Raw genomic sequence first — 27,089 nt, forward strand, 5'->3', positions numbered from 1 at the left:
ATCCAACAGAGATAAAGGGATTACAATGGAGACGTGACTCCTAGGAAATGCAAAGTACGCAGCTGTTGTTGCTCTTCACTACATATGTACCTTTCTCCTTGAGTTTTGAATTGTATGAGGCTAAACTGGCTATGCAGGCTGCTGCTTTTCCTTTAATCAGATCTTCTCTCACATGCATAATTAATTTTGAGCAGAAGCCCCAGCTACTGTAAACAGGCACAACTCCACCAAACGGCACTGAGCATCTGCAGAAGACGGCAACATGAGGTTTTGATTTCTAAGCAAGCCTTTTTAAATCTATAATCTGGTGACAGAGATTAACATAAACTTCTACCTAAGGATTTAGTAGGACTCACAGAGCAACAAGTAATGAATTGTGATTTTCATCCTGTATAATCCAATTTGTGGAGACAGCAATCACCCCCACATGGTATAAACACCATCAACTGCCTCGCACATACGGCGGTCACTTGCAGAAAAAGATGACACGTGGCTGACAGACCAGTGCCACTGCCGAGGGTGGTGGGTCCGTCCTCCTGCCAGTACTTGGCTCCACCTCTCCCGAAAAACAACTCCTAACAGGTCAAGTAGACAGCCGTACTCTGAAGGAGGCATTCAGATGCTTGCCGAAAAATAACCAGGAGCCACTCATTCTTCTCAGGAAACCCACACAAGGCAGCAGAGCACGAGTTCCGTAGTCTGGCACAGAGCACATGAGACCCTGCACCTCGTGTTTGAAACCACGCTTCCACGATGACCACAAATGACCTCTCATTAAGGGAGTAAACACATCATTTCTGCTCCGGTCCATTCTACTAATGCAAATCCTCCTGCCTAACAGGGAGTAAAACTGCAGTGACAACAGAGAAGTGTTCTACACAAATAGAAGTCCCCCTGTTTTAAAGGTAAAGAAGGACAAAATAAAAGAAAGAAAGATTTCAAGACTTTGGAGAACCTAATAGCTGCCAATAATATACAGTTTCCAACAAAAATTCAAACATTATTCAGCATCACTTAAAGACCATTTTTTAAACAGAATGTTAACAACAAAAGAGAAAGAAAAAATTCAAACTAAGCACTATCATTCCTCAGTAGCATTACTATGAGATGGTCACAGCAAAGAAATCCTAATTTGTCGATGCTGGGATAAGTGCATTAGCAGATATGCCTCTGGTTAGACCACACTGATCCCATCATGCAGAAGTTTTACATATTCCTTAGGTTCCTTCTAAAATGTCATTCACTGACTCTTTTGACAAACAGCATACCTACAGGAGTCCCTGTTTTCCTTTGGTGTGGTCACAATCTTAGATGATGTGTATACTTTGACACCAGTAGGACTCTACTGCACTTTGGACACTTGGGTTCAGTCATTTCCAAGAGTTACTTCAGCACACAGATGGCAGACAGGGCTACCTGGAGACACTTCCCCCTGCAGCTACCGAAGATTGATGAAGAACAACGCTACATCACAGGACTGCTCTTTGATAGGAACATAGAGAAGGAAGCAACTCTTCTGCCAAATTTGGGACCACTGTAAGATGAGATTTTATTTCCCTGAAGTTTTCTCCATTCTGTTATACTGCAATGTATTTCTCTTGCATTATTTTTTACACAATCTGAAGAAAAAAACTGGAACTAAAGCTTAGTGTCTGAAACTCAGGATACTACAGTTTTTGTGCCTTGTAGAGGCCACTGGAAAGTTTCAATACTATTTATTAAAAGAGCATGATGTCCTAACCACAGCCAAGAGAAAACAGAAGTCTGAGTTGGGAATTGTGTATCATTTCATACTTTTGAAAACAGCCTTGCTAGTATTGAGTCTATTCCTCTATATATGCTTCAGTTTTCATCACGTACCCACACTGCAATCCCATTCTACATCAGCATTTCTTCTCCCACCTAAATAAATTCAGTTTTATACATATGTTCACCGTTTTTATTTGAGAGAACTGATGTGACAAAAACATTTCGTTTCCCATTTTTTTCCATATTTCATTCCTCTCTCTCCCCTACAATGACTTTTGCTACATATCTCACTGAAAGATGTCTTATTTACCTTCTTATGTACTTACCCAATTTATTTATTTTCCATCCACACCTTACTTTTTTTTTCCCCACACATAACTACTCTCATTTGGTCACATGCTCAGCCATCCACTACTGCTTATGCTTTCTTCCTTATATGCCCTTCTACTAAACTCAATTATTATTTACTTGTCATTGTTAATAACAATATTGACATTTTTATATATCTACTGCTGCGTGGCAAGCACAGTCCTGAGCAATGCATTCATTTATCTCCAAGTACTTCATATTTCTACTCTGACTCCCTTCTTCTACTTGTTGTAAAATACAGCAGTGTTCATGATTGTTATTTATCTCTTTAATTTGAGCAAAATACAGAAAAATCTAAATATATAAAGTAGTGTGGCAGCTGTTAAAACAAGCAGTGTCAGCACGCTCAAAGTACTGTTGTACCACAGCGGAACTCTACTGGATGGAGGTATGAAGCAATAAAGCATTCATTTTGCAGCTGCAAAGAGAGGTACTATGCTCACATTTAACAATGTAAAGGATGACCAACATAACACAATCTACCTAAAATACTTTACTTAGATGCAATGATCAAATCATAACAATTTTGGGGCAAAATCTTTAGCTCTCTTGACAACGGAGATAACAACAGCAACAACAAAACCAAAAACAGTGGAAAGAAATTTAACTCAAAACTTAAGTTTCTATTTAAAGATACTTCTGATGAAAAAAATGTTGCCCTTGTACTCCAAGTCCATTACAACCTTCCTTTCATTTTCACTTTTTGCTTCCACAAGGGAACAAGTTGATTTATGTCTTATAGAAAAAAAATCCTTGTTACTGGCCTGTGAAATAAATCCAGTTGATATTAATAGCTATCACAGTGACAAACTGGGCATTGTTTGCAGGGAGATTTGATGGTAAAATGGAAAGTCATAAGACTATCATCATTCATCTGTTGACTTAGAGATGTCTTTTTCCTCATTTTTTGGTGATATGATACCAAGCTACGTTTACATAATGATAAATTCTCTTAAAACAAACAACTCTGAAGACTTGATTCCTGAAATCTCATTCAAAATACCTGAGCAGACAGTCATTTAGGTACAACGTACAAAAATGAGGGGCTTGTTGGGGATGTGAAGGCTGAAGGAAGTCTTGGATGCAGTGACATGAAATGGTAGAATCTGGGACCCTGAGAGGAGAGAGGAGGGCAAAAAACAAGATCACAACCCAAGACTTCAGGAGAGAAGACGCTGGCCTCTCCAAAGACCTCCTTGAAAAAGTCCAGTGGGATATGGCCCTGGAGGGAAAAGGGGACCAAGAAAGCTGATTAATATTCAAGGATAGTCTCCTCCGAGCTTAAGAGAGGTCCACCCCAGTGAGTAGGAAGTCAGGCAAAAACGCCAGGAGGCCTGCATTGTTAACAAGGAGCTCCTGGAAAATCTCAAGCACAAAAAAGAAGCATGCAGAAGGTGGAAGCAGGGATGTGTAACATGGGAGAAATATAGAGACATTACCCAAGCATGCAGGGATGAGATTAAAAAAGCCAAAACTCAAATGAAATTGAATCTGGCCAAGGATGTCAAAGGCAACAAGAAGGGCTTCTCTAAGTAGACAGGTGACAAAAGGATGGATAGGGTCCACTGCTGAGTGAGGCAGGGGACCTGGTGACACAGGACATGGAAAAGGCTGAGGTACTGAATGCCTACTTCACCTCAGTCTTCACTAGCCAAGACTGGCCTTCGGGAATTCCAGGTCTCAGAGGCCAGGGTAAAAGGCTGGAGCAAGGAAGACGTACCCTTGGTGGAAGAGGATCAGGTCACAGAAGACCTAAGTGAACTGGGCATACGTTAATCCATGGGCCCTGATGTAATACAACCATGAGTGCTGAGTGAGCTCGTTGGTGTCATTGCAAGGCCACTCTCAATGATCATGTCAATTGTCAGAATTGCCCAAAGACTGGAGGAAAGCAAATATCACTCATTTTCAAGAAGGGCAAGAGGGAGCACCTGGGGAATTAATTACAGGCTGGTCAGCCTCACCTTGATCTCCAGAAAGGTGACAGAGCTGCTAATCCTGGAAATCATTTCCAGGCACATGAAGGAAAAGAAAGCAACCAAGAGTAGTCAGCACAGATTCACCAAGGGGAAGTCACGCTTTATCAACTTGAGAAACATCTACAATGAATGACTGGCCTGGTAGAGGAGGGGAGATCAGTGCATATTGTCTACCTGGACTTCAGGAAGGCTTTCAATGCTGTTTCCCACAAGATCCTTATAGAAAAGCTGTTGAAGTATGGACTGGATAAGCAAACAGTGAGGTGCATTGAAAACTGGCTGAAATGCACCTGGGCATCGCAGTGGACACCAGCTTGAACGTGAGCCAGCAACATACCCATGCTGCAAAGAAGGCCAATGGTGTCCTGGGCTGCATTAGGCAAAGTATTGCCAGCAGGTCAGGGGAGATGATCCTTCCCCTCTACTCAGCACTGGTAAGGCTACACCTGGAGAACTGCATCCAGTGCTGGGCTCCCCAATACAAGAGAGACATGGACATAATGGAGGGAGTTCAGTGAAAGGTCGCCAAAATGATGAAGGGACTGGAGCATCTCTCCTAGGAGGAAAGACTGAGAGAGCTAGGACTGTTCAGACTGGAGAAGAGAAGGCTCAGAGGGATCTCATCAATGTATATAAATACCTGCAGGGAGGGTGCACAGAGGACAGAGCCAGGCTCTTTTCAGTGGTGCCCAGTGACAGGACCACAGGCAATGGGCACACACTGAAACACAGGAGGTTCCTCCTGAACATCAGGAAACACGTTTTCACTGTGAGGGTGACTCAGCACTGGCAGAGGTTGCCCAGGGAGGTTGCTAGAGTCTCCACGCTTGGAGATACTCAAAAGGTGGCTGTGAATGGTCCTGGGCAACTGGCTCTATGTGGCCCTGCTTAAGCAAATACATTTCTTCTACGACTGAAATATGCTCATCATTGGTTCTTCCTCAATTTCTATGAACATGTGGATTAGACGTTCACATGATGGAGTGAAACCTCAAAGACTAACTGAGATCAAGTAAAGACTTTCTCCCTACCCTTTTTTCAGTGTTTTATCTTCAGAAGTTCTCACCTGCATTTCTGGTTTTCTTTGATAATTTGTTTTCCTCTGATAAATCGTTCACAGTGATCTCTTCTTACATGAACAAGTTATTCTACTGTTCTATGATCAGAAGCAGATTCTTTCAGGTAATGTGAGTATTCAGTGATTTTATTCCAATAAAACAATACAACTTTGTGTCTGCTTGTGCCAGGGATCTGACTGTCATACTAGGAAATATATTAGTATTAATCTATGCAACAGGTAAAGCTTGAGTAACAGCAGTTGCAAGCCTCACTATATTGTCCCAATTAACCCTGTTAGGGCTGGCTCACCTCTGCTATCAGGAAAGTTATTCAGTGCCTGTGCCCTTTCAGCTTATTATATTCCTGCTCTAGCTGCTGACAAAATGCAGAAATTCATTACAACTGTTGGTTTTCCTGCACCTGATGACAAGGAACAAGTCTCAGAGCTACAGCTCATTTAGTGCTGTGTTTAACATGGATAATGACTTTTGATCTGGTCTGATTTCAAGTGACCACCTAAGAGTAAGAGATGCTGCAACATTAATATTTCTGATGTATCATACATTTCTGAAAATGTGAAAAACGTAGAAACAATCCACACATTGAGGTTTTTTCTCTTTAATTTTAAGCACTTTTCAATGAGGTGAGGAAGGGTAGGGTAAAGGCCCTTTTATTCTTCAGAAAATGATAAGCAGTACTTAATCCTTCGTGCAATCCAATCTTTATATTGCAAGAAGCTCTTAAAAACATTCCTCTGGTCAGTTTCTAATTTCCTTCACTTGCTCGCGGAGCTCCCTGAACAAGAAGTTTCACAGGAGAAAAAGCCTGGCAAGAGTGCTCTAAGGAAAAGGGACACCAAATACCATTTACCTACTGATCACTGAAACTATACTCAGCATTTCATTCAAACTTCAGAGCTCACCTGGAAAACAAATCTTCCATGCACACTAGGTTATTGTTAGCCGAGGATCTCACAAGACTGTGCTCTGGTTCAAGCAAACTCCAAGGAAATCTCATGGCTCAATTATGCTTTATACTAGCCCACTTGAATGTCACAATGATTTTTTAGCATCTCTCTAACTGTTGCAAATCGTGCTTAAAATACTGTTACACAGCATACCTCTGCAGCATTATCCAACAAATAATAATTTCTAATAGATTCAAAATATCTGAAAATCATTTATCACGGGCAGCTTGTGCATACAGCTTCTTAGAAAATTCACCTCAAACAACTCTTTTGTCCAGTGACAGTACTCTTATGCTCTATTTATGAATATGAAGAAATTCTATGTACTTCTTAAAAATATATTTTCATAAATAACTCTCAAATGCTGTTATCTCAAATGCAACATAAAAGTCGCGGTTTTAATGGAATTTTCTGCTACAACAAATCAGTTGTTATGCTCACTTTTTCTTATCAGCAACAAGAAAAATAGAATGTAAAAAACCAAAACTTGCTAGCATCATGCAATATAAACTGCTGTTGTCCTATTAAAAGCTGACACTGTACACATTTTGGGTTTAGGCCCACACTTCACAATTTAGAAAATAAAAATATTTATACAATTAAATGCATGCATGTAAAAACAACACTGAGGTTCAGATCCGTTAAAATATCTTTTGAGTATTCTCCTCAAAAGCTTATTATCTCATAAAATTCCTCACTTGAAATTTTTGAGGTATTGAAGTATATGATGTGAATATCTTGTCATCACCATTATCCACTTTATTAGCATTAATATTGCAAGTCTTTTGTAAATGTGCCCCATAGCTGATTTTGTAGCTCACTAATGAGCTCTTCCCAAGCAGCAGGAGGGTACGCATTCGTAGCATCCACCTATAATGTACATTTATTTTGGCAGCTACCTCTCTTCTTACGGAAAAAAGGACCTTAAGCTGGCTCAGGAGGACTGTATACATATAAAACATGTTTGATTCCTTCTTATTAGGTCTACCTCAGAAAAGTCCATTCTCCACTTGTTTGTGTTTCATGTCTCTACATCCGAAATATATAATGTTCACCTGTTTCTCTTCTTCCGATGCTCTCTGTTGGAATTCTCTGATTCACTGCCACTGCTGGTGTTACAGCGAGACCGTGATCTGGAGATGAGAAAAACAACATCTTAAGACGAATTTATCTACTAACATCTTCTAAGTAGTACTGGAGTTCCAAACAAGCCATGAAAAACACTGCAAAGACATTACTAGGAAAATGAGAATTAAAAGACTCTAGAGGGCTTGTCTACACCTGAAAGTCGTATGATCTGTTTCTCATTAACTGATTGGGAATAACGGCTTCGAAGGCAGTGCACCCAAAGTGCCGTGTCAGGTGAGTGCTATTTTCCTTCTGAATCATTGCATTGCATTTTTGTTTGTTTGTTTGTTTTATTTTATCTCTCAGCATTCTTTGTGTATCTGCAACCATGAAGTGTTTCTTTGAGGTGTGAAATGTTTTGTCTTTGAACCGTACGCATTCTGGCGCTTTTCTCACTGCATATTGTGGAACACCCACCAGAAACATCAAAGTAATTCTGGTTTTGCTGGCAAAACAAAATGCTCACCGGATCTGTCTTTTTCTATTCGCCCCAACTTCCGTATGGTTTCTAAAGTTCATACCATTTTTCAGGTGTCAGGCAGTAAGGAATAAACACCACTAACACTGTGATTCTGCTGATGTTTATAAATACAGAAAGGCTGAAGGGCACAGACTGGCAGGTGTATGTATCAACACAGTTTTGGGATGATCTGATGCACAGCTACAAAAATGGTACATCATGTGGGGGTGGGGGGAAATAATAAAGCTATTACTTTAGTATGTCCTCTGATTGCAAAGCTTCAAGTGGTAAAGTGACATTTAGGGCTCTGAAAAAGACTGGTGGAACATGCTGATGCTGAACTTCAAGAAGAAGATGGCCATACAGCAACCACCCAGTACAGAGAAGTGCTTGACCACTACTACCTGAGACACTTAAATCCTTGATTGCCACGGACGAACATCTTGGAGCAGACAGACCAGCTTTCAGGGCTCTGGTCCTGTCCAAGAAACCAGGGCTCACTTACTGTATATATAGCTGGGCTAGGTCCTAAAAAACAGCACTCTCATCAAAACTTGGTTTGGACCATTCTTTAGTGTAATGATGGTCTCTGAATGCCTGAAAGGAAAGACATGTTTCTCTGTGGCTTTGACAGCCCAACTGATTAATGGGGAAAGTTTACCAGTATTAACATGATCTGGCCTAGAAGGACTTAGGATATCCAGAGTTAGAATGGTTTTCCTGCAATGGAAAACAGAAATTTTCTTCTGAGGTCTCTGGGCATGAAACAGGAGATACTCCTGATGCTGCTGGCAGACATACACCCTTTCCTGTGCCTCCTGGCTTTTCATTTGCTCTTCAACAAGCCACTTTCCTCAGAGAACAGATTTGTTACACTATACCTCAAACAAGTTGAGGACTGAAGGTAGTTTATTAGGCATAAGCAACAGGTAAGGGGAAGCATTTCATGACAAGGTTGGAGGCTACTGACAAGCACCTGCTCACAGCACGTTTTAACAGTTTAGGGAGAAGGGCCCAAACAGGATGAGAGAAGAAAAGAGACTTCCTAGGGAACAGAATAGCTGCAGCATGGACCTCCCCTGTGTGTCATATCTGGCCAGGGACACACCATACTGCTCTCCGGCTCAGAAAGCACAACACTGTTAACAGATGCAGATGTCCTTCTGACATAGCTGATGGTCTGATGAATGTCTCCCTAATCCCAGTGAATTACATCTGGTTTTGTCAAATTGCTGTGTCATTAAATGCCTCAGAGTCTGCTCTCCCCCCTCTACCAAACTAGGAAATCAATAACTCAAATAACTCCCATTCAAACAGAAATGTTTCAAAATAACAAGTCAGCCAAAGCCTGGGAAAATCACTTCTGCAGGGAACAGACCTGGAAAAGTGAAATTCCCCCAGAGGAGAAGCTGAAACCTCTCCCCATCCCCAAATTTCAAGGCTCGCAATTTAAAGCCATTGAGAGGCTCAGGATAGCCAACTTGCCAGGTAAAAATACACATTTCTGTGTGAAGCTGAAAGTGGGGATAAGAAAGATGCATATTATTACAGAAAAAAGTAACCCCAAAGGAAGAAGAGAGACTCAAGGATGGTGTCCAAGCATGTGTGGCTCATGCACGTTCAGAGCAATAAATGCCCTAGAACTGTAGCAGCCTTACCAAAAGCATACTTCTCCCCCCTCCACCCCGCCCCCCCCTCAAATCTTATCAGATGTTTAATAAATATTCCACTAATCTTGAATCTAAACATTACTAGGTCATCCAAAGAACACTCAGACTTACAGGTCATGGAGCAATTCTGTTCTTTTGCATTTCTCATCATTCTGACCTAAGCAATTTATCCCATAAGTTAACAAGGCAGCAAAAAATCACACCGTGGCAGGGGAAGTGCAAGATAAAACATCCTATTTGCTCAAATTTAAGATAAGCCTTTCTCTAGCTTTTCAGGAATGGAAATCTGATCCACCTTTTGGATACTGTACATCAAATTACCTTGTGTTCCCTGTCAGGAAGGCATTTGCGGGGGGACAGAAGGGCTGCTGAGCTGTCAGCTGAGTGGCAGCTGCTCATGCTGGCTGTCAGAATATTATCTTTCACTGAATATTAAACATCAGCTTTTACTGAACTGAATAAAATACCAAAAAATGGAAAAAAAAGCTGGTTTCCTAAGTCAGGTGCAAGAACACGTGGGATCATCCTGATGTCTGACAATTGCAAAGCACCTTTCATCCTTTCTGCTCATGTTTTCTTGTCATGCAATATATTTGATATTTTGCATATCTATATGGTCTGACATAAGGAGCAAGAAAGAAGGCATAGTCAGTTTGGCAGGAGACACAGAACAAATACAGTCCAGGAGGGGGTCTGGGGGGGCATGGGTTGCAGGACTTGGTATTTCAGAGAAACAGTTGACAGAAAAGGCTCATATTTTGGTGCAGTCCTTTACTGATTAAAAGGAGAGGAAAGGAGCCAACTCTTCTCCAGTGGAGAAGGTCTGTTCCAATATACAATAAGAAACCTGTACATTTGTAATGTAATACAGCAGGCACAACCTTCAGGAAGAAGTCCCTCCTGAGCACTGAGATGCCTAACTAAATCCTCTGAGTTTTATGCGCTGCAAATCTACCGTAGGACTATCACTGGCAGCTTGTAATGGTAACATCCTTCAAAAAAATAATCTGTTCTTTTGTAATAGGTGCAAAGTACATGAGCACTTTCCCTGACTTCCTGCAATTGTCCCCGAGATGTTTGTATCTCTGCCAGAGCTCCTTTCCTGTGCTGCAGCAGTGAATCAGATCCTGGGAGTGCCTCCTCTCCTCCGCGAGCTTCAGGAGACTCTGACATCGAAATGTGCTGCACTGTCTCCTTTTTCCAGCAGCCAGGGCAGGAGGACAGGAGCGAGGAGAAGCACAGCACAGAGTCGTGGCAGGCAGATGTGGCACTAGAGAATTCCAGATGCAAAAATCTGCCGAAAGCTGAAGTTGTTGAAGGGCACACCCAAATTCACACCAGCATTTTATTTGGAAATGTGGCAACTAGTCAAGACTGCCCAGGGGAAAAAAAAAAAAAAGAAGCTTAAGAAAAATTTCAGCAAGGAAGTGCAAGACGGTGAGAAGACCTTAAGAAGTTGCATATGTCTCTGCACTTACCTTTTGCAGGACAACTTATCTCAAATGATTATACACTTGGTTTCAAAACAGATTAACTAAAAGTGGACTGGAAGGCTGGAGAACTCAAACCAAAATCTGCAGATGCAAAATCCAAAAGCTAAAACTTCTGGAATTGACTTTCAAGTTGCAGACAAGCCTTTAGTCAGCTTCCACAAACTGCTTCTAGCACGGTGTAGTGACAATGTGCAAGGCAGCTTGTAGGAACCTGTGCTGTGACGAGGTTATGCTACAGAGGGTTTTAGCAAAAATAAGAAAGGAAAAGAAACACAACAAGCCTTTTAAACGTTTAGGAACATGGGGGAGAAGGAAGGAAGGGAGAGGATGCATGAAACTAAAATACGATTAGTACCTTCGCTATAATTTCATGGCTGCTGTAATTATATATTTACCTTCTCCTTTGCTTTAAATCTGAATCTTCTCCACTGTTTTGATTTTTCCTGTGACATTAAGGAAGTTTTAATGAAATACCATGGGGTCACTTAACACAAATACACAAAAACTCCCATATTAAAAAAACAAAACAATACAAAACAACCAACCAACCAAAAAAACATTAAAAAAAACCCAACCCCAAAAAACTTTACAAAGGTATTTTTTTTCGGTATGATTTAAGGCAGAGAAAAAAGGGCACGTGCTTGTTTTAAACTTTTCAGGACACCTCTACAATAAGTTGCGAAGGCACGAGCCCATTCAAGTTGTCATTGCAAACCCCTGACTTGCAAGGTTAGGCATGGTATGCAGGCTTTTAGAGTTTCCTACTGTTTCCAGCACAGCAAAGCCTGATGTTTTCCTCTTAATTCCAGTAAAGAGTACATAAACAATACTGCTATTGTTATTAAACAGTTGAAAAAGGAAGGTGCATGAACAAAACCAAGATTCAGGAAGACATAATTAGGTTAGAATCTACCTACTATTGTCAGTCTTGACATTCTCACATATGAGATAAGACTTTTAAAAACATTTTGTTGGTGTGGTGGCCCAAGAGAAAACTTGCTATTGGTATGACCACCTGTCCACCAAGTAGATCAGCCAAATGCAAATCCCAGATGACAAACACTTCGCATCTCAGAAAATTTCTTACCACATAGTGCGCAAACATGGTTCTTTTCTTGGTACAAGACAACTTTGCATTGCACATCTCTAATCCTTTGTTTTTACAGAGCCCAACAAGTCCTTCTGACAACTAAGCTAGCAATGAATCAGAAAACCCGTTCAGGAAACACATTGCTATTAACACTTACAAGGGCTCTATCCAACAAAGTAAATCAAGATAAATGTATTGACTTAGAGAGAGCTACACTCCTTTACTTTAACTCAGGCATGAGGTCACTAAGCATACACCATGGGTGAGTTTCTTCACTCCTGTTCCAGACAGCTAACAGCAGATAAAAAGGTCTGGAGCAGCTCAGAAACCTGACAGACATAAAAGCTCTGCACCTAACCACATTTCCTCAGAGATACAGCTGCCTCTTCAGAGATTCTTTTGCAAACCCTAGCTTTGAAAGCCAAACAGGTAATCACTTCAGAGGTGTCAGAAAGAGAAGTAGCTCCAAGTGCTGGCTTGTAAGGTAGTCCTAGAAGACTGTGATGAATATGGCATGGTAGCTATGCTTGTCTATGCTTTGCAGTAGATCACAGCACCGGGGTATGTCAGCGATGAAAGCAGCTTCTCAGCAGGACAAATTATCCCAGCTAACATGTAGTCTCTCAAAACTGTATCACTTCACAACTGTCCTGTAATTCGCATTTTAGACATACTCGAGGACACTCAGCACAGAATCTCCATCCATTTAATTTTACTTCTCTAAGTCACTCAATTCAACACGTACCCCTTAGAAACACATTATCTCATAATTGTATTTTTGCTGGCATCCTCTCTAATGTAAAGTAACTCACACATGGGACTGTTGAAGACAGCTTTATGGCTCATTTGTTTAATCTTTGTTGCACTTAAAGCAAAGCAATGTTCTTAAAACAAAACACTGCTCTGTATTAGAAGCTCATTGTCAAGCAAACAACATCCATCAGTCTTTTCCTTCACAAGGGAAAAACAGTTGCAGCAATTGAAAGGATCTTGTACATGCCACTAATGCAATTTCTGATATATTTAACATTTTCTCATATTTTTAACATTGTTTTCCTAGTACTCGGAACAAGCAAAAAGCCTGACCGAAGGTTCCTTTCCAAAAACAGATCTGGTATTCTTGCTCAGGTGTTTTTCTTTGGACTAACAACTGGCCCCTAGAGTAGCCCTTTTCCCAGGACCCAGCTGTACCTCCAAGAGCCTTTACTGAACACAGAACATGCAGGACCTCAAGCTTTTTACTGTGAGAAGCTAACAGTAATTAACCCCAGGGCTCTTACCTCCTCCGGACTGGCTGTCCAGACTCATTCTCACTGCCACCTGATGGGTTCCGTCGCCGAGAGTAAGGAAACTTTGGTGATTTATTGCGGTCACTGGGAGAATTATACAGCCCGCTAGGGTTAAAAAGGAAGAGCAAACAGTTGGCTTTAAAACTTCCAGGAGAGTTAGGCCAGAAAACTGAGATCCAGCCTACAAAAACGAGAAGGCTCACACACGTATACACATATTCAACTATACATGTATGTGTGTGGGCTGTGTAAATACAGATGGTACTGCTTTGCAGCAACAAATAGTTTACACTGAACCTTGAAAATGTAGGAGAGAGACCTGTTCATTGCCAAGCCAACAGCTCTAAGCTTACAAAATGTAGAACCAAGTATATACATATTCTTTTAGCATTACACATTTTCTGTGCTTTAGTATGAGTTATCCAACCTAGAGCCAGACATTCAAATGCACATCTATTTTTTATGTTTTCCATGGATATAAGTATGGAAACAGCGCTCCTGTCACAACATATGTCTTCATCACAGAGCTAACGCTCAAGACCGTGAAACAATTTTAGCTCCAGCTCTCTACTGTTCACCCACACAAACCTCTGCCAATGGTGTGGAGGTGTTTCAAGCGTTAGGTTATGTTCTTAAGCCTGGGTGGGACCCACTGGGTTGCATTGTTACCAAATTAGACATAGACTATCAAATGCTAGTATGGATTATCCTGTGATACCTTCCTACAGTGTAAGGACCTCTTCCAACAGAGCCTGCGATGGAGTACCTACCACTCCAAGGTGGTCTACTGATGTTCCGAAACTTTCTGGAGGAAGGGTGCTAAACTCAACCACACACCTTTATCTAACATTACTTAGCCCTTTTCACAACAACTATGTGGTAAATATGATATTCTCAACAAATTCCAGTTAAGATATTTCTTTCTGCTTTCCTAAAACCCTCTGGCCTTCAAATTGAATACATTCTTCTTCACGTGCTTCTGCAGATTGCTGATTACAGCACTGGTTGGCATAGCTGAAAAATTGCCACGGTTCATCTCAATGAGAATCATTATTAGAAGCTGTGAAAAAGCCTCTGTGCAGCATACAGTCTGCTTCTCTGTCTAAAATTGCATAGTCCTTTAGAATAGACGGACTTGCAAAAACTCAATCCTACCATTCTTTGGCTCCTGGGGGATCAGACTTCCTGTTACCCTGAGAGCTATTTTAACACCAGAGGCATAATGTGACAAGCTGACACCACTTCTTTTTTAAAAATCACAAATAAAGATCTATCCTAGCAAGAGAATATTTGCACACTGCCATGTCCTTACTCTGAAAACTCTTGATGTTTACAGAAGGAGCACACAGGGTAAAACAACATGGTGCCCCAAAAGACACACCATGTATAGATCTGAATCATCTCATAACTGGAGATGATTCTGGATTACACTTAGTGTGCCGTCTGGTTCAGAGGCCTGTTTCCAACAGCGGCCATAAGCAACCACCTCCAGGAAGCAAGAAGTTGAATACATATGACAGCCTCCCAGTGCTCTCTCAGTCCGCCACTATTTTCCAGGTAGCTTACTGAGCCAGCTGCTGTACCTCTGTCTTCAGATGCCCTTGGGGATTTCTCTTCCATAACTCATCCAGCTTCTCCCAGGAATCCACTAATTTCCAGCACCCCTTGTAAAGGACCACAGCTCTCCTACTCATGTCAAGTCACTACTCAGTGTCTTTCTCAATGCTTTTAAACCACCTGCAATAGCGTCCTCTGAAGATCCCAAGTCCTTACGCTGGAAAAATACAATACTGATCTCTTTCTTCTTTCTCTGTGCTACTCATGATTTTCTAGACCGCATAGCCTGAAATGATCTCTTTCCCAGACTGAAGAAAGTGTCCTGCCTGGCCTATTCCGTTGCTCCTTGTACAGATTTCCTGTACAGCCATTCACACCTTTGATTACCCTTGCTGCCCCTCTCAAAGCCTTTTCCTTTTCCTGAGATAAGGACATCAGAACAGCACTCACAATTCATGGAGCAAATATGCGATCCACAAATTTATGTAATGGCATAATGCTGTTCTCTCGCTTTCCTAATAAATGCTAATTGTTTTTCTGAATGCCACATTGCTGATGTTTTACTGTAGTTATCCATCATAATTCCACAGTACCTCATTTTACTCAGAGATCTAGGGTTATTTTTTTGCCCCCATGTGCCTCTCTGTACACTTACTGACTCAACATCATCCACTGTCGAGTGACTCATCATTCGTACTTTAGGGGTCTTTGCCACTCTGCACAGACAATTTTCACTCTCACTATCCTGAACAATTCTGTGCCACCACCAAACCTTATATCACACCTTTTCCAGGCCTTTGACAAATATACTCAAAAGCAGAGGTCTGTGAACAGATCTCTGTGGAAAGCCACTGGTGACTCTCATCCACTGACCACCTCCTCCTACACCTGCCTTCCTAAATTTTGACTGATAATTTATCCATGACAGGACCTGTCTTTTTATATGCAACACAGATTTTTTGTGACCCTGTTAATGCATTAATATATTATACCAATATCCTTCAATCTGCTGCCATGGCATGATATTTACCATTGCACAATACCTAAGACATCATGCCTTGCCTTACCTCGGTGGGCCATTTTCCTCCCACGGTGCGCTTGTTTTACTTCTTTGGGTTTCTGGACTGTTTTCATTTTTCATCTTTTTAAAGCTAAATAAAAGTACAGATATATTTTTTTTTAAACCCATAGTGTACAGATCACGTATTCTCTCGCCCTGATCTCTTAAAAAATAATCTTAAAGGCATACAGTCATTACAGAGACCTATCCTGGCATATAGCTATTTGCCTGCTGTGTGAAAGAGGGCAACCGTTGCTATGTTGAAGAATCTCTCCTAGAAAGAGAGACTGGAAGGGGAAAAAGAAAAAAAAAACAACCTGAAAAATCAGCTCCACAAGTTCATAGTTATGGCTGCACTGAGTCAGAAAAAAGGTCAATCTTGTCTTACAATAAACAGGAACAGATGCTTAGGCAAAATGTCTAACAACAGGGCAAATACACAATATGGTCACAGTCTTCCACAATATGCAGTTAACAGATTATTGAACTAGAGGCTTTATCTGCTTTTTATTTTACATAGCTGCTGACGGAACTTTCTTCCATGGATTTGCTTACATGGATTTACCTCTTGAATATTTTTTAATTTTTGGCAAAAATAGTGCTTGGTAGCATATGCTCCTGTATTTAACTATGGCACAAACAATTATTTCATTTTGCTTCAAAACTTCCATCCAGTTCAAAACTTCCATCCTGTGTTCCTCACTAGTTCTGTGCTTATAGAAAGAAAAAAAGCCCTGTGAATGATTCCCTAATCACAAACTCCACCCCGTAATTATTTTTTTAATACATTTTTAACAACTGTCTCATCTCTTCTCCAAGTGAAAGAATCACAGACTATTTAATCTCTCCCAATACAGGAGTCACCACATACTTCTGATCTTCACATACTTCACAGAGTAGCATATTCTTCTATTCCTTCCCCAGTAACTCCTAATGTTTTCCTTTTGCTACACACTGAGCGTAGATCTGACAACATGACAGAGCTGTCTTCCCTGACTGCTGCAAGGTAAAGTACCAGCACAGTCAAGATAGTCACCTGGCTCAAGAGATATATTAGTGCTTCTAACCAGTCTCCCATCGTACCTATGGGAGATGGGGAGAAAAACAGGATGCTCCAATTCTTCCTTTGTTAGTTCCATTCTCACAGTGTCAAGTTTTATAACCTCCAACCCATTAATGCTCCTGGATAGCCTGCTCACTGCCACTCCAAGTGCTGGATGGTGGCTTCCAGCTGAAGCACGATTCTTTGCACCCATCTTCTTGGCAAAGGTTAGTCATGCTTCTCCTGCATCACCATCTCCAGAGCTCGCTCTCTACATGAACAAGCAGTTCACCTGATACAGAACTAGATAGTCATATCGATTTCCACTAAGCTCTTGAGGAAGTGTTACTGACGGAAACCCACTACAAGCATTAATACAACGTATCTTCTCAAAGTGCAACTTAAGCAGGAAAAAAAACAAAAAGAAAAAAAAAAGCTTTACAGATGCTTTCAGAGGAGGACCTAAGCCAGAGTTCTTTGCCCAGAGTAGGAGGTGACAGACTCGGCTTTATGAAGGAATTGTGGCTACTTAACTCACTAATCCACTTTTAACCTCAGCCTTTGGGTACTACAGGTCACTGAGTTAATCATTTAATTCTCGCATAGTGCACAAAATGCAAAGCTACAGTAGGTCAGCAGGAAAAGAAATTAAATTACACTTTATCAGGTAAATCATTTTCTTAATACTGCACCCATTAACTATTGACTCATATGTGCATACAATCTATTCCCAGGCTTAAAAACGTGTACTTAGTAGAGACTACGCAAGTAACTCCGGTAAATATATGTTTCAGTTCTGTATTGCTAAAAGCAACCAGTTTTGCACAGTATAAACTACTGAACAATACTTACATTCAAGTTGGACTTAAAGAAATTTGAATAGAGTTCTCAAATCTTAAAAAAAAAAAAAAAAATAAAAGCAGGCAGAGAAATGATCCTGGGAGGGGAATCCACTGCATTAGATTCCTAAGTCGTTATTCATTCTGAGCAGACAGTTTACAGCTAGAGAGCTAGAGCATGTCAGCTCTTCAGGTATTAGCACTATCTCCAGGAATGCAGTTGCAAAAGGGACTGAGTTCATTCAAAGTATTTGAAAAGGTTAGGATCTGAATTCCACGTGAGATTACTGTTGTTGGGGGTTTTATGGTTTACCTTGAATTTATACCACTTACGCAGAAGTCACCAACTAGGTATCTCACAGTGAATGAGATGTTAAACTACGAAAACTCAGCTTGTAAGAGCTGCTTAAAGATGCTTCGCAAGCATGATTGACAATTAATGTGAAAATTACATAGGATGGAGTAAACTACCAAACTATAAACACTTCACAAAGTATGTGTGCCGCCTGTCGTGCATACTGAGACTAGCAGACCTGAAAGGTGTTTTACATGTGCAGAGAGAGACACAGAGAAAAACAAATCAATTTCTAAATAGAAAGCATGCAACAAAAAAAACTTCCATCACTTTTTTGCTGAAAGTGACTAACGCTGTTTAAAACTGTGACTCAGTGAGAATCTGACTCTGAATTGCTTTTAAACTGTCAAGGTAAGAAATTAAACTCAGAAACCTGGAAGTTGCCATGTTGAGAGCCCTCTATTTTGGCTCTTGCTCTACAACCTGCCTATCCATTTCCTTTTAACAGTTCACTGCTAAAAATTTATACACAGCATTAGGAGCACAACCTGTAGTGAAGGGCTCCTAACTCTTCCCAATACGATCATCTCTGCACTACAGAACAAGGGTACACCTTTGCCTTTTACCTTTCGCTCTCCTAACAAATCACAGAACGACAGAATGGTTGGGGCTGGAAGGGACCAGTGGAGGTCATCTGGTCCAAGCCCCCTGCTCAAGCAGGGCCACCTACAGCCAGTTGCCCAGGACCATTGCCAGACAGCTGTTGAATTATCTCCAAGGATGGAGACTCCACCACCTCCCTGGTCAACCTGTGCCAGTGCTTGGTCACCTTCACAGGGAAAAAGTGTTTCTGGATGTTCAGAGGGAATGTCCTGTGTTTCAGCCTGCATCTGGTCCTGTCACTGGGCACCGCTGTAAAGAGCCTGGCTCCATCCTCTTTGCACTCTCCCTGCAGGTATTTATATAACTTTGTATTGTTTTCTACTCAATGGCCTAGCTTCAGCATGACCAAGTGGCAAAATCATAAACTTTCTTTCAAATAGAGATACCCATGATCAGTATTATTTTCTAAGGGTTAGAATATGGGATTCAATTTCCCTCAAACCGAGGAAGGAATTAAATTCAGCGCTTGGTTTTTGGTACAACTATTAGGCAACAGAAAACACTATCCACCAAGTATTTGCAGTAAATATTTTAGACCCTTCTTCAGAGGTCAGTTCAGATACCTAGTACGTGAAGCCCACAGCTTCAACAGAGAGACAAAACCAGAGTTGCTCAGCTCAAAAAAAACCTGTCAAGGTTACTGGGCATGCCAAGACAGACATTCAGGCAACTAAGAAAAAAAGTTAGGTGCTGAGTTTTTGACTCATTGTTTTGTCAGACCACTCTTTTTTGATTCAGGTACCCAAAATTCCATTTATAATTAAGGGTGGGGATATAAATCCCTTTCTGAAACTGAGCCTCACCTCTTTCTCTCAAATACATCTAATAACAAGAGACGTGCACTCCAGCACTGATAATTAAAAGCAGCAGATCACGTAAGTCCAGAGAAGTCCTGGCAACTCACTGCTCCTAAGGATCAGGCAGAAATACTCATGAGCTTTGTTCTGGATTTACCGGTGTAATGGGTAGTGGACTGTAGGATTAACAGCACTGCGGGAAGAGAGGCCATGCCCAGCTCTTCCCTGCCCACACATCCCAACCAGAGCTTGCCCTGTGCAGAGGCAGAAAAGCCATGGCCTGAGGCCCTGCCGGCCAGCCCACAGCTCCCAGGAGAGACACACAGGACTCCACAGGACTACCCTGATCACTGCCCCTTGAGTCACTACCTGTTTTTTTCCTATTTAAAACTGAGAATGTTTGTCTTCCCAGTAATTTGCCCCAGTTCATGGGTTTCCAAGCTCTGTGTCACGTGGAGCCCCTGTTCCAGGTTCATCAGAAGATCAGGGTTTGTTAAAATGAATTACTGAGCAACACACTCTGACCTTTGCCAGCAGAAGATCAGATGGTCCTACACTTAAGGGCAGGATAAACTGTTGCTAGTGATTACTTAATGTGTTCCTCTATCCAAAAAAATGCACAATCTCTTAAAAACTGGTAAGGAACTGCTGGTCTACTTACCTTTTCACAGGGGAAGGTGCAATAATTTTGGTAGTTCCTTCCTTTTCCCCATTTGTTGTAATCTGGCTCATGTTCTTAGATCCTACAAAAAATGAAACCACAAACAAAATAGTCCTGTAGCATATATGCTTCCACACCTATTCAGCATAATCACCTACTGAACACAGTGCAGCATGAGAGATAAAATGATACACAAGACATCACACTGCTGTGTCGCTGTGTCCCATCCTTATTTCTAGTTATATCACATCACAAGAAAGTTCAACGTGGGGGCATTCATTACTCTACCACATGAAACAGAGGAGTCTGAAGCTGTTGTTCTCAAAGGGAAACTACACCATTGCCACCAGAAGGGAATTCCCCGCTCAGTCACCAGCAAGAAGAAAGGTGTGACGAGAATACAGGCTGTGAAAAAGCTTGGAAATCCCCAATGTAGTAACTATGACTTCTAAAAGACTATTAGATTAGATGGTAAAGCAAGATGAATATGTTTGCACTAAGAAACCATTTACAATTGATGTAGCAACATAGTGCAACACAACACGAATATATCCCAAGTTATGACCAGGAAAATAATAACTCTAAATCAATGGATCAGAAAACTAATAATGTAAACAGAGAGAGACAATAAAGGGTAATACTCTGACAGAGACACCTAAAGATCACTTTCAATGAGTCATAAACTTTTGGCCAATATTTGAAAGTTATCTGCCTAGTTTCCAATTTTGTCCCCAATACTCTTTCCATTTTCATCCTGCACTTTTTTGCACTGTTGGCAATTAAGTCCCCAGCTGAGCCATGGAAGGGAACCTGAAGAAGCAGGAGGAACATGCAGTTTCCCCTCTTTTTGAGACACCCATATAACAAACATGCTTCAAAGAAAGATTTGTGTATTCATGATTTAGGAGCACTGAAGGCCACAGGAGTCTGGATATTTCACACTGGGTTAACGTCAAAGTAGTGTGATAAGATTGTGCTCTACAGATGTATACAGCTCAGTATCATGAACAAAAGAAAGAACTGTTCTGTTCAGTTTGGTATTTAAATATATTAATCATCAAGACAGGTTTGTTCCTACCAGTGCTGTAGTTTTAGTTTCCATGCTGTGCTATTAATATTAATCTGTAATTTTTCTCCAGTTCACACACTCTCTTTCCATCTAACTGGCGGTTTCAGTCATTTCTTACAAAACTTTTACCACCTCCAGAAACAGATGTTAAATAGAACAACAAAGCAACACCACTGATGATCTACATCAGCTCTGGACGGGATTCTGAGCATGTTCATTGAAGATGATGAAACAGATTGACTGAAGCCTGTAAGACTGCTAACAAGGAAACACTATGTCTTCTGGATGCAAGCAACAGCATCAGAGTGTTGTTAATATACTGGTACAAAATCAAAGCCTTTTTGTTTGGCTAAAACTAAAATGTAATATTTTAAATTAATCTGTGGTGTGATTTTGCATTATAAGCCTTCTTCATAATCTCAGAGAAAGAACCTCTCCATAATCTCCATCAACTTTCCATACCACCCCTTTTACATACAAAGTCTCTGGACTATCCTCTACTTCAACACAAACACTTGAGGTATCCAAATCCTGTCCAGCCACCAGTTGCCTCTCCTACAGGTTATAACTGCTACTCTTCTGCAGGTGCCTCATACGCTGCACAGAGGGTCTCAAGTGGAAATAGTCACCTTTCCTTTAGCAACTCAGCCAAGCCCTTTCCATGTTTGACCTCACCACTTCTAATGATGTAATTTACTCCTTTCCCTGCTCAGTTTTTCAGACTAATGCCTGGCAGGGAAGGGGAGCAGCCTGGGTCCCGTCTTGTCAGAATCTGCTCCTTCAAGACCCTTTTTGTTGTTTATGCAAACATAAGCAGTAGGAGGAATTTAGAATATTCTGAAGAAGGAAATCCAGAATGGGCACAGATTCACAGACAGAAAGGAAAACAAAGTTTCGGAATTCTGAACAAATCCTCTATTTTATACTGTAAGAGACAAGCAACTCTCCAGACTCTCTGAAGCACTGCATGTCTGCCCATACAGTTATTTTCTGTTTTCAAGAATGAAGCAATAGCTACACTGCCACTATGAACTGTTTGGCAAGAAGACAGAATTACTCAATGAAAAACTTTCTTGAATTAATGTGAATGAGGAAATGACCAGAAAAAGAATCACTGATCTTCATTAATGCCATAAAGAAATACTACAAAAATTCTTCCTCTAACCTCTAAAAAGAGACGGATGTCTGCAGTCAAAAATATCACATAAATAAAGATGGCGTCACATAGAAACAGGAAGCAGAAATTTCCCACCTTTAGAAAAGGTACTGGTAATGAAATGAAAATGGAGCAGGTCAAGGACATCTCAGGGTTTCTGACCATATTTTTTTGCATGCAGAAACATTTAGTTTGCCTTTCCTAGGCCATCTAATACACAAGATAAAACAACCCACTATAATAATGTGGCTTACAGAGGTATTGAAATAAGCAAAGATACAACTTTTTCAAAGGAAGCACTTTCAGTACAAGGGTAAGTGCTACAAAAGTAATAGCCAGAACTGATCCTTTGCTATGTTTGGCAATAGCCTGCCTTAGAATTCTGCTGACACCCCATCGTCTCTGGGTGTCAGGAGATTGGGGGTTGTGCGATGCAGAGTCAGCCCACCTGAGTGCAGAAAGTCTACGATGCCTTTGCAACTCCTCCAGCGCCCTGCACAAAGGCTGGTCGTGCAGACCCTCCATGGGACACCTCAGCTTCTGCATCAGCCAGTACTAGTAAATCCTTAAAAAAGACACAGCTCCTTCATCCTATTGAGTTCCCTGGTTACCACTCTACTATTTTAACAAGTACTTAGTTGAGGGAAAATGAAAGAAAAGACAACATAGTAGTGACTATCACACAGATGCAGAATCCACCCAGAAATACAAAATAGGTTTCAACTGAGACAAGACCTCTTATTAACTACATTTGACTCCACTGCTGCCCACAAGGACATTTGCTTTGTTTTTTTTTTTTTAAAATATCCCTTGCAGCGTAATTCTTGTGTACAAATAGCTACCTTAATTAGGAGCTTTCTGTCCACGCTTACAGAAACTGTATTAATTGTCTTTAAGTGTGTTCCACCTTGTGTATCTTTCACTAACTACAGTACAGTAAGTTCTACCAACATACACCTCAGTATGCTACAGTACCCCTAATATAAAAGAATAGACTCCAGAAAATGTGGCCAAACACTAAGCTCATTGCAATAACTTGTCTGTACCACTGATTCTTGCATGCCAAGGTAAATGGCCTCTCAAAAATACCTTAGATAGCCAGAAATCTTGAACATATCACTTCTAACAGGTTTTGCTGGTTGTTTACCTTTTGTCAGATAAGTTAGTCATCATTCACTGCACTGAACTTTTCTAATGTGTTGAATGCGCACACTTCGATTCCCTTTTACAGCCATCTTGATGCTGATTCGTGCATTCAATTTAAATAGATGATTACATTTTTAAAAATTCAAACGTCCAAAACCTCAGCAGCCTCGCAAGCTAATTAGCTTGTTAGGCCTGTTTCTTATCAACTAAAGCCATGTCACTGACATTATCTGGAAGTAGTGTTTGTATTTAAATCTATTAATGAGAGCAGAAGATAGTGTGATCAAAAGGAAAACATGCAGTAAGAGCCCATGCTTTGCACTGTGTGTTACTAAGAGTCTACAAAAATGAATAGCATAGCCTACTCTGTGATAATGTTTATTTTCCGAACTAGTTTTCAAACCTGTAGCCTTAAGGGTTTGCGCATCTCACACCACATTCATGAAATGCAGAAGCAGTCACATCCATCCTTTTACAAAAACTGGAATTTAAAATAAAATTTAAAGTGTAAATCTAAAAGCAAATAAATAAGTAAACAGATAAAATTACCGCAAGATTCATTTTCTAAAATTTAACTTTCAAACCCAATCTCACAACTTTCTGGGAAAAGATTTGTGACTTTGAACTAGCTGCCATGATGGAGGCTGAAGAAGCAGGGAAATGACAGGCGTCTGTGGTAATACGTAAGTTTGTCAGGGCAAGGACTGTGACTGCCTGTGATTGCTTAGCAACTATTATAAAACAGACAGTACTGTAATTTTAATAGCCACTCCCAACTCTCCACCTGGCCTTTAAATCAGAATGGCAGCACTTTACACTGGTTGATAGAACCACCCAGCGTGCAAGGCAAGGACAATTCAAGCCCTCAGCCACCAAACAACAACAAACCCTAAGCGATGTGTTTCCCACCACTGAGTAAATTCAGACACTCAGCAACAGGTCTGGTCACATCAATGTTTGTCCAGAGAGGACACTCCCAAGGACCTTTACACGTGCAGCATTCAGCCAAAAGAATAATGAAGGCTTTCACACTATGCACTGTTGTGAAAGCTGAACATTATCAGTCTTGCCCTAAGAGGGTAAGAGAGGATAATGAGAGATCCTGTTCCATGTTTAAGTTTGTGATTCGCAACCAGAACAAAATGCAACTGCAACTCTCTCTCTGATGAAATGAAAAGGGGGAGAATAAGCAAACGAAATGAGCTATGCGTATCTCACATATAAGAATTTACAGAACAAAATTAAAAAAACACTTCTCCAACTGAACAACAACTTGAATGCCAACCTAAACATACACCAAAAAAAAATATTGCACTAATATTAAAACATTGATTGCATACCCATTGAAGTTTCCTGGTCTGATTTTCCCACTAACCCTAGAATAACTGAGATACGAAACGTACTAAGCAAGCGACAAAAGGGAGGTTACTGCATTTTAAACCACTGTAATCTGTATTCTAGGAAAACAATCTGCCATGCTAAAGCCAAACTGTCCACACTGTCTATCACGGGAATCAATGGCAGTGGCTTTTATACAAGAAAGCTAGTTTCTCTCTGTTCACAGTACCCCCTCCTCCAATCCTTCTCTTAAAGCACGAATATTTTTACTGGAAACATAAAAGTAAATATTTTCTATTGTTGTCTTGGCACCTACTCCAACTCTTAACGCAGAGTTCACCAAGTAGGTGTAGTCCTAATGACTTTAGAATACTTTAATGGACCAGTGAGACAAAGAAACATTATTAGTCACTTGGCTCTGCAGAAGAGAGATAACCTCTACCTTCAGGTGACACAAAAAAACATATAAAAACCACATACTATGTAACTGCTTATAACATCAGAACATATATACAAAAAGGAGAAATAAGGGAAAACAGTTTAATGAGATGCCAGAGGTTAGAGGCTTCAGCACTTCACACACACCTCTACGGTGGAGGCAATGCAGACCGCACTTGCTACAGCCATGCATTTGTACCTACTGGTTCATCTAATTGCCTCCAAACCACTGCTGTGGCTGGTCCCGTTACTGGCACCAATAGATTAAAAGAAAAAAAACAAAAAACAAACAACATACAAAACTAGAATGGCTAACTGAACTGGCTGCAGAAAGGAAGCTTTTCATGCACTTAACTTTGCAATTTAAGGAAGATGCTGAAGATGCTGAACTCGGAGAAGGTGGAAGGAAGTTACTGCATAAGAACTATTTGTAAGTTGTTATTGGGTTTTGGGAGAACAAACAGAACTCTGATTTTCACTCCAAAAAGCTAAACTATAAGCCATGTCCAGCTGGATCCTTATTTAAGTGACATTTGGCAGAAAACACCTTAAGAAATACGTAATACATGCAAGCTAAAATCACCCACTTTAAAGTGCTGAAGAAGGCATATTTAATCTTATAGCACCATACTAGAAGCATCAAATCAAGAACAAAGGACTAGCCATCAATGACAAACATTGGCATAATTTCATTATGTAAAAGGAATATTTATTTTAAGAATAAACGTCATATTATTCTGTCAAACATTTCAGTCAGGGAAAGTTTTAAGTAACTCAAAACTGTTACACCACCAGGCTCAATTCAGAGATAAAAAGTATTCTGTAAAAGTAAAATCTACTTTGGGTTAGTATTTTTAAACACATGATGCTTAAAATTTATCAAACAGACTTGATTTATTGTGTGAAGTGGACTTTGCTATACCCAAGAACCAGTTTAGGTGAAAACGGGTGGGTTTATCCTGGTGACATGCAACAGACTGTCACATGGTGTCTGACACATGGAGAAGCAGTCTGCTTTCTGCATCTGAAAGTCCACTTAAATGGAGAACGACTACTAGATGCTTATCATTGCGAATACCTAAATGAAAAAATAAAGAGTAAACAATATGCTCATTTATACGGAAAGATGGAATTTGAATAACATAGTTCTCTTCCTTTAGCCCATATTTTCAGTGGGAAACAAAAAAAATTCATTTAATTTAAAAATCACTTGAGGTAATACCCCTACATCAGTGGAAAACAACGACATGCTTGCAACACATGGGTAATCAATTAAGCTGAATTAAAAGCAAAACAACCCAGATGGATGATACAGATTACACAAATAATATATGAGTAAGATGGTGAAAAAGCAGCCTTTTTATTTTAAAGAAAATGAAAGTATTTAAATCCACCAAACAGCAAACATGCGTTGTCCAGAGAATTGCACATCACATTACATTAGCAGAACAGACCACGGGAAGGTTTCAGTTTTCCTCACGATTCCAGTCAAAAAGACCAAAACAAAAATCAACAAGTATGACACAGACACCCTTACAGCGATGTAGATTGACTTTCACTGCCTGCGTTAGGGCAAACATTAATTTCAACTCAGGGCTGAGTTTCAGCTGACAAGTTACCTCCGAATAGCCAAACAATTTTCTGCCCAACTGAACTGGGGACTAATGAGGTGGGAAACGCTGATCATCTTGAACTACCACCCTAAGAATGGGACAGCCCAGCTGAACAAAAGCCTAAGTCACTAGGTTCAAGAGTGAACAGCTTCTTGTCCTCTT

At 40.6% G+C, this 27,089-nt stretch overlaps 1 protein-coding gene across 3 annotated transcripts in view; it reads right to left on the reverse strand.

The window, feature by feature from the left end:
- Positions 1-27,089, reverse strand: part of EPB41L4A (erythrocyte membrane protein band 4.1 like 4A) — a 132,577-nt gene that overhangs the window by 12,381 nt on the left and 93,107 nt on the right. For 2 of the 3 annotated variants that reach the window (XM_074570353.1, XM_074570350.1), the window contains 5 exons: positions 20,168-20,249; positions 15,878-15,961; positions 13,245-13,358; positions 11,270-11,317; positions 7,179-7,256 (listed from right to left, as the gene is read on the reverse strand). In XM_074570353.1, the coding sequence (XP_074426454.1) occupies positions 7,179-7,256; positions 11,270-11,317; positions 13,245-13,358; positions 15,878-15,961; positions 20,168-20,249 (406 nt within the window). The remainder of the gene's footprint in view (positions 1-7,178; positions 7,257-11,269; positions 11,318-13,244; positions 13,359-15,877; positions 15,962-20,167; positions 20,250-27,089) is intronic. The other variant, XM_074570352.1, reaches the window with a different exon arrangement.

This window comes from Larus michahellis, chromosome Z (genome assembly GCF_964199755.1).
Source record: "Larus michahellis chromosome Z, bLarMic1.1, whole genome shotgun sequence".
Classification (NCBI taxonomy): domain Eukaryota; kingdom Metazoa; phylum Chordata; class Aves; order Charadriiformes; family Laridae; genus Larus; species Larus michahellis.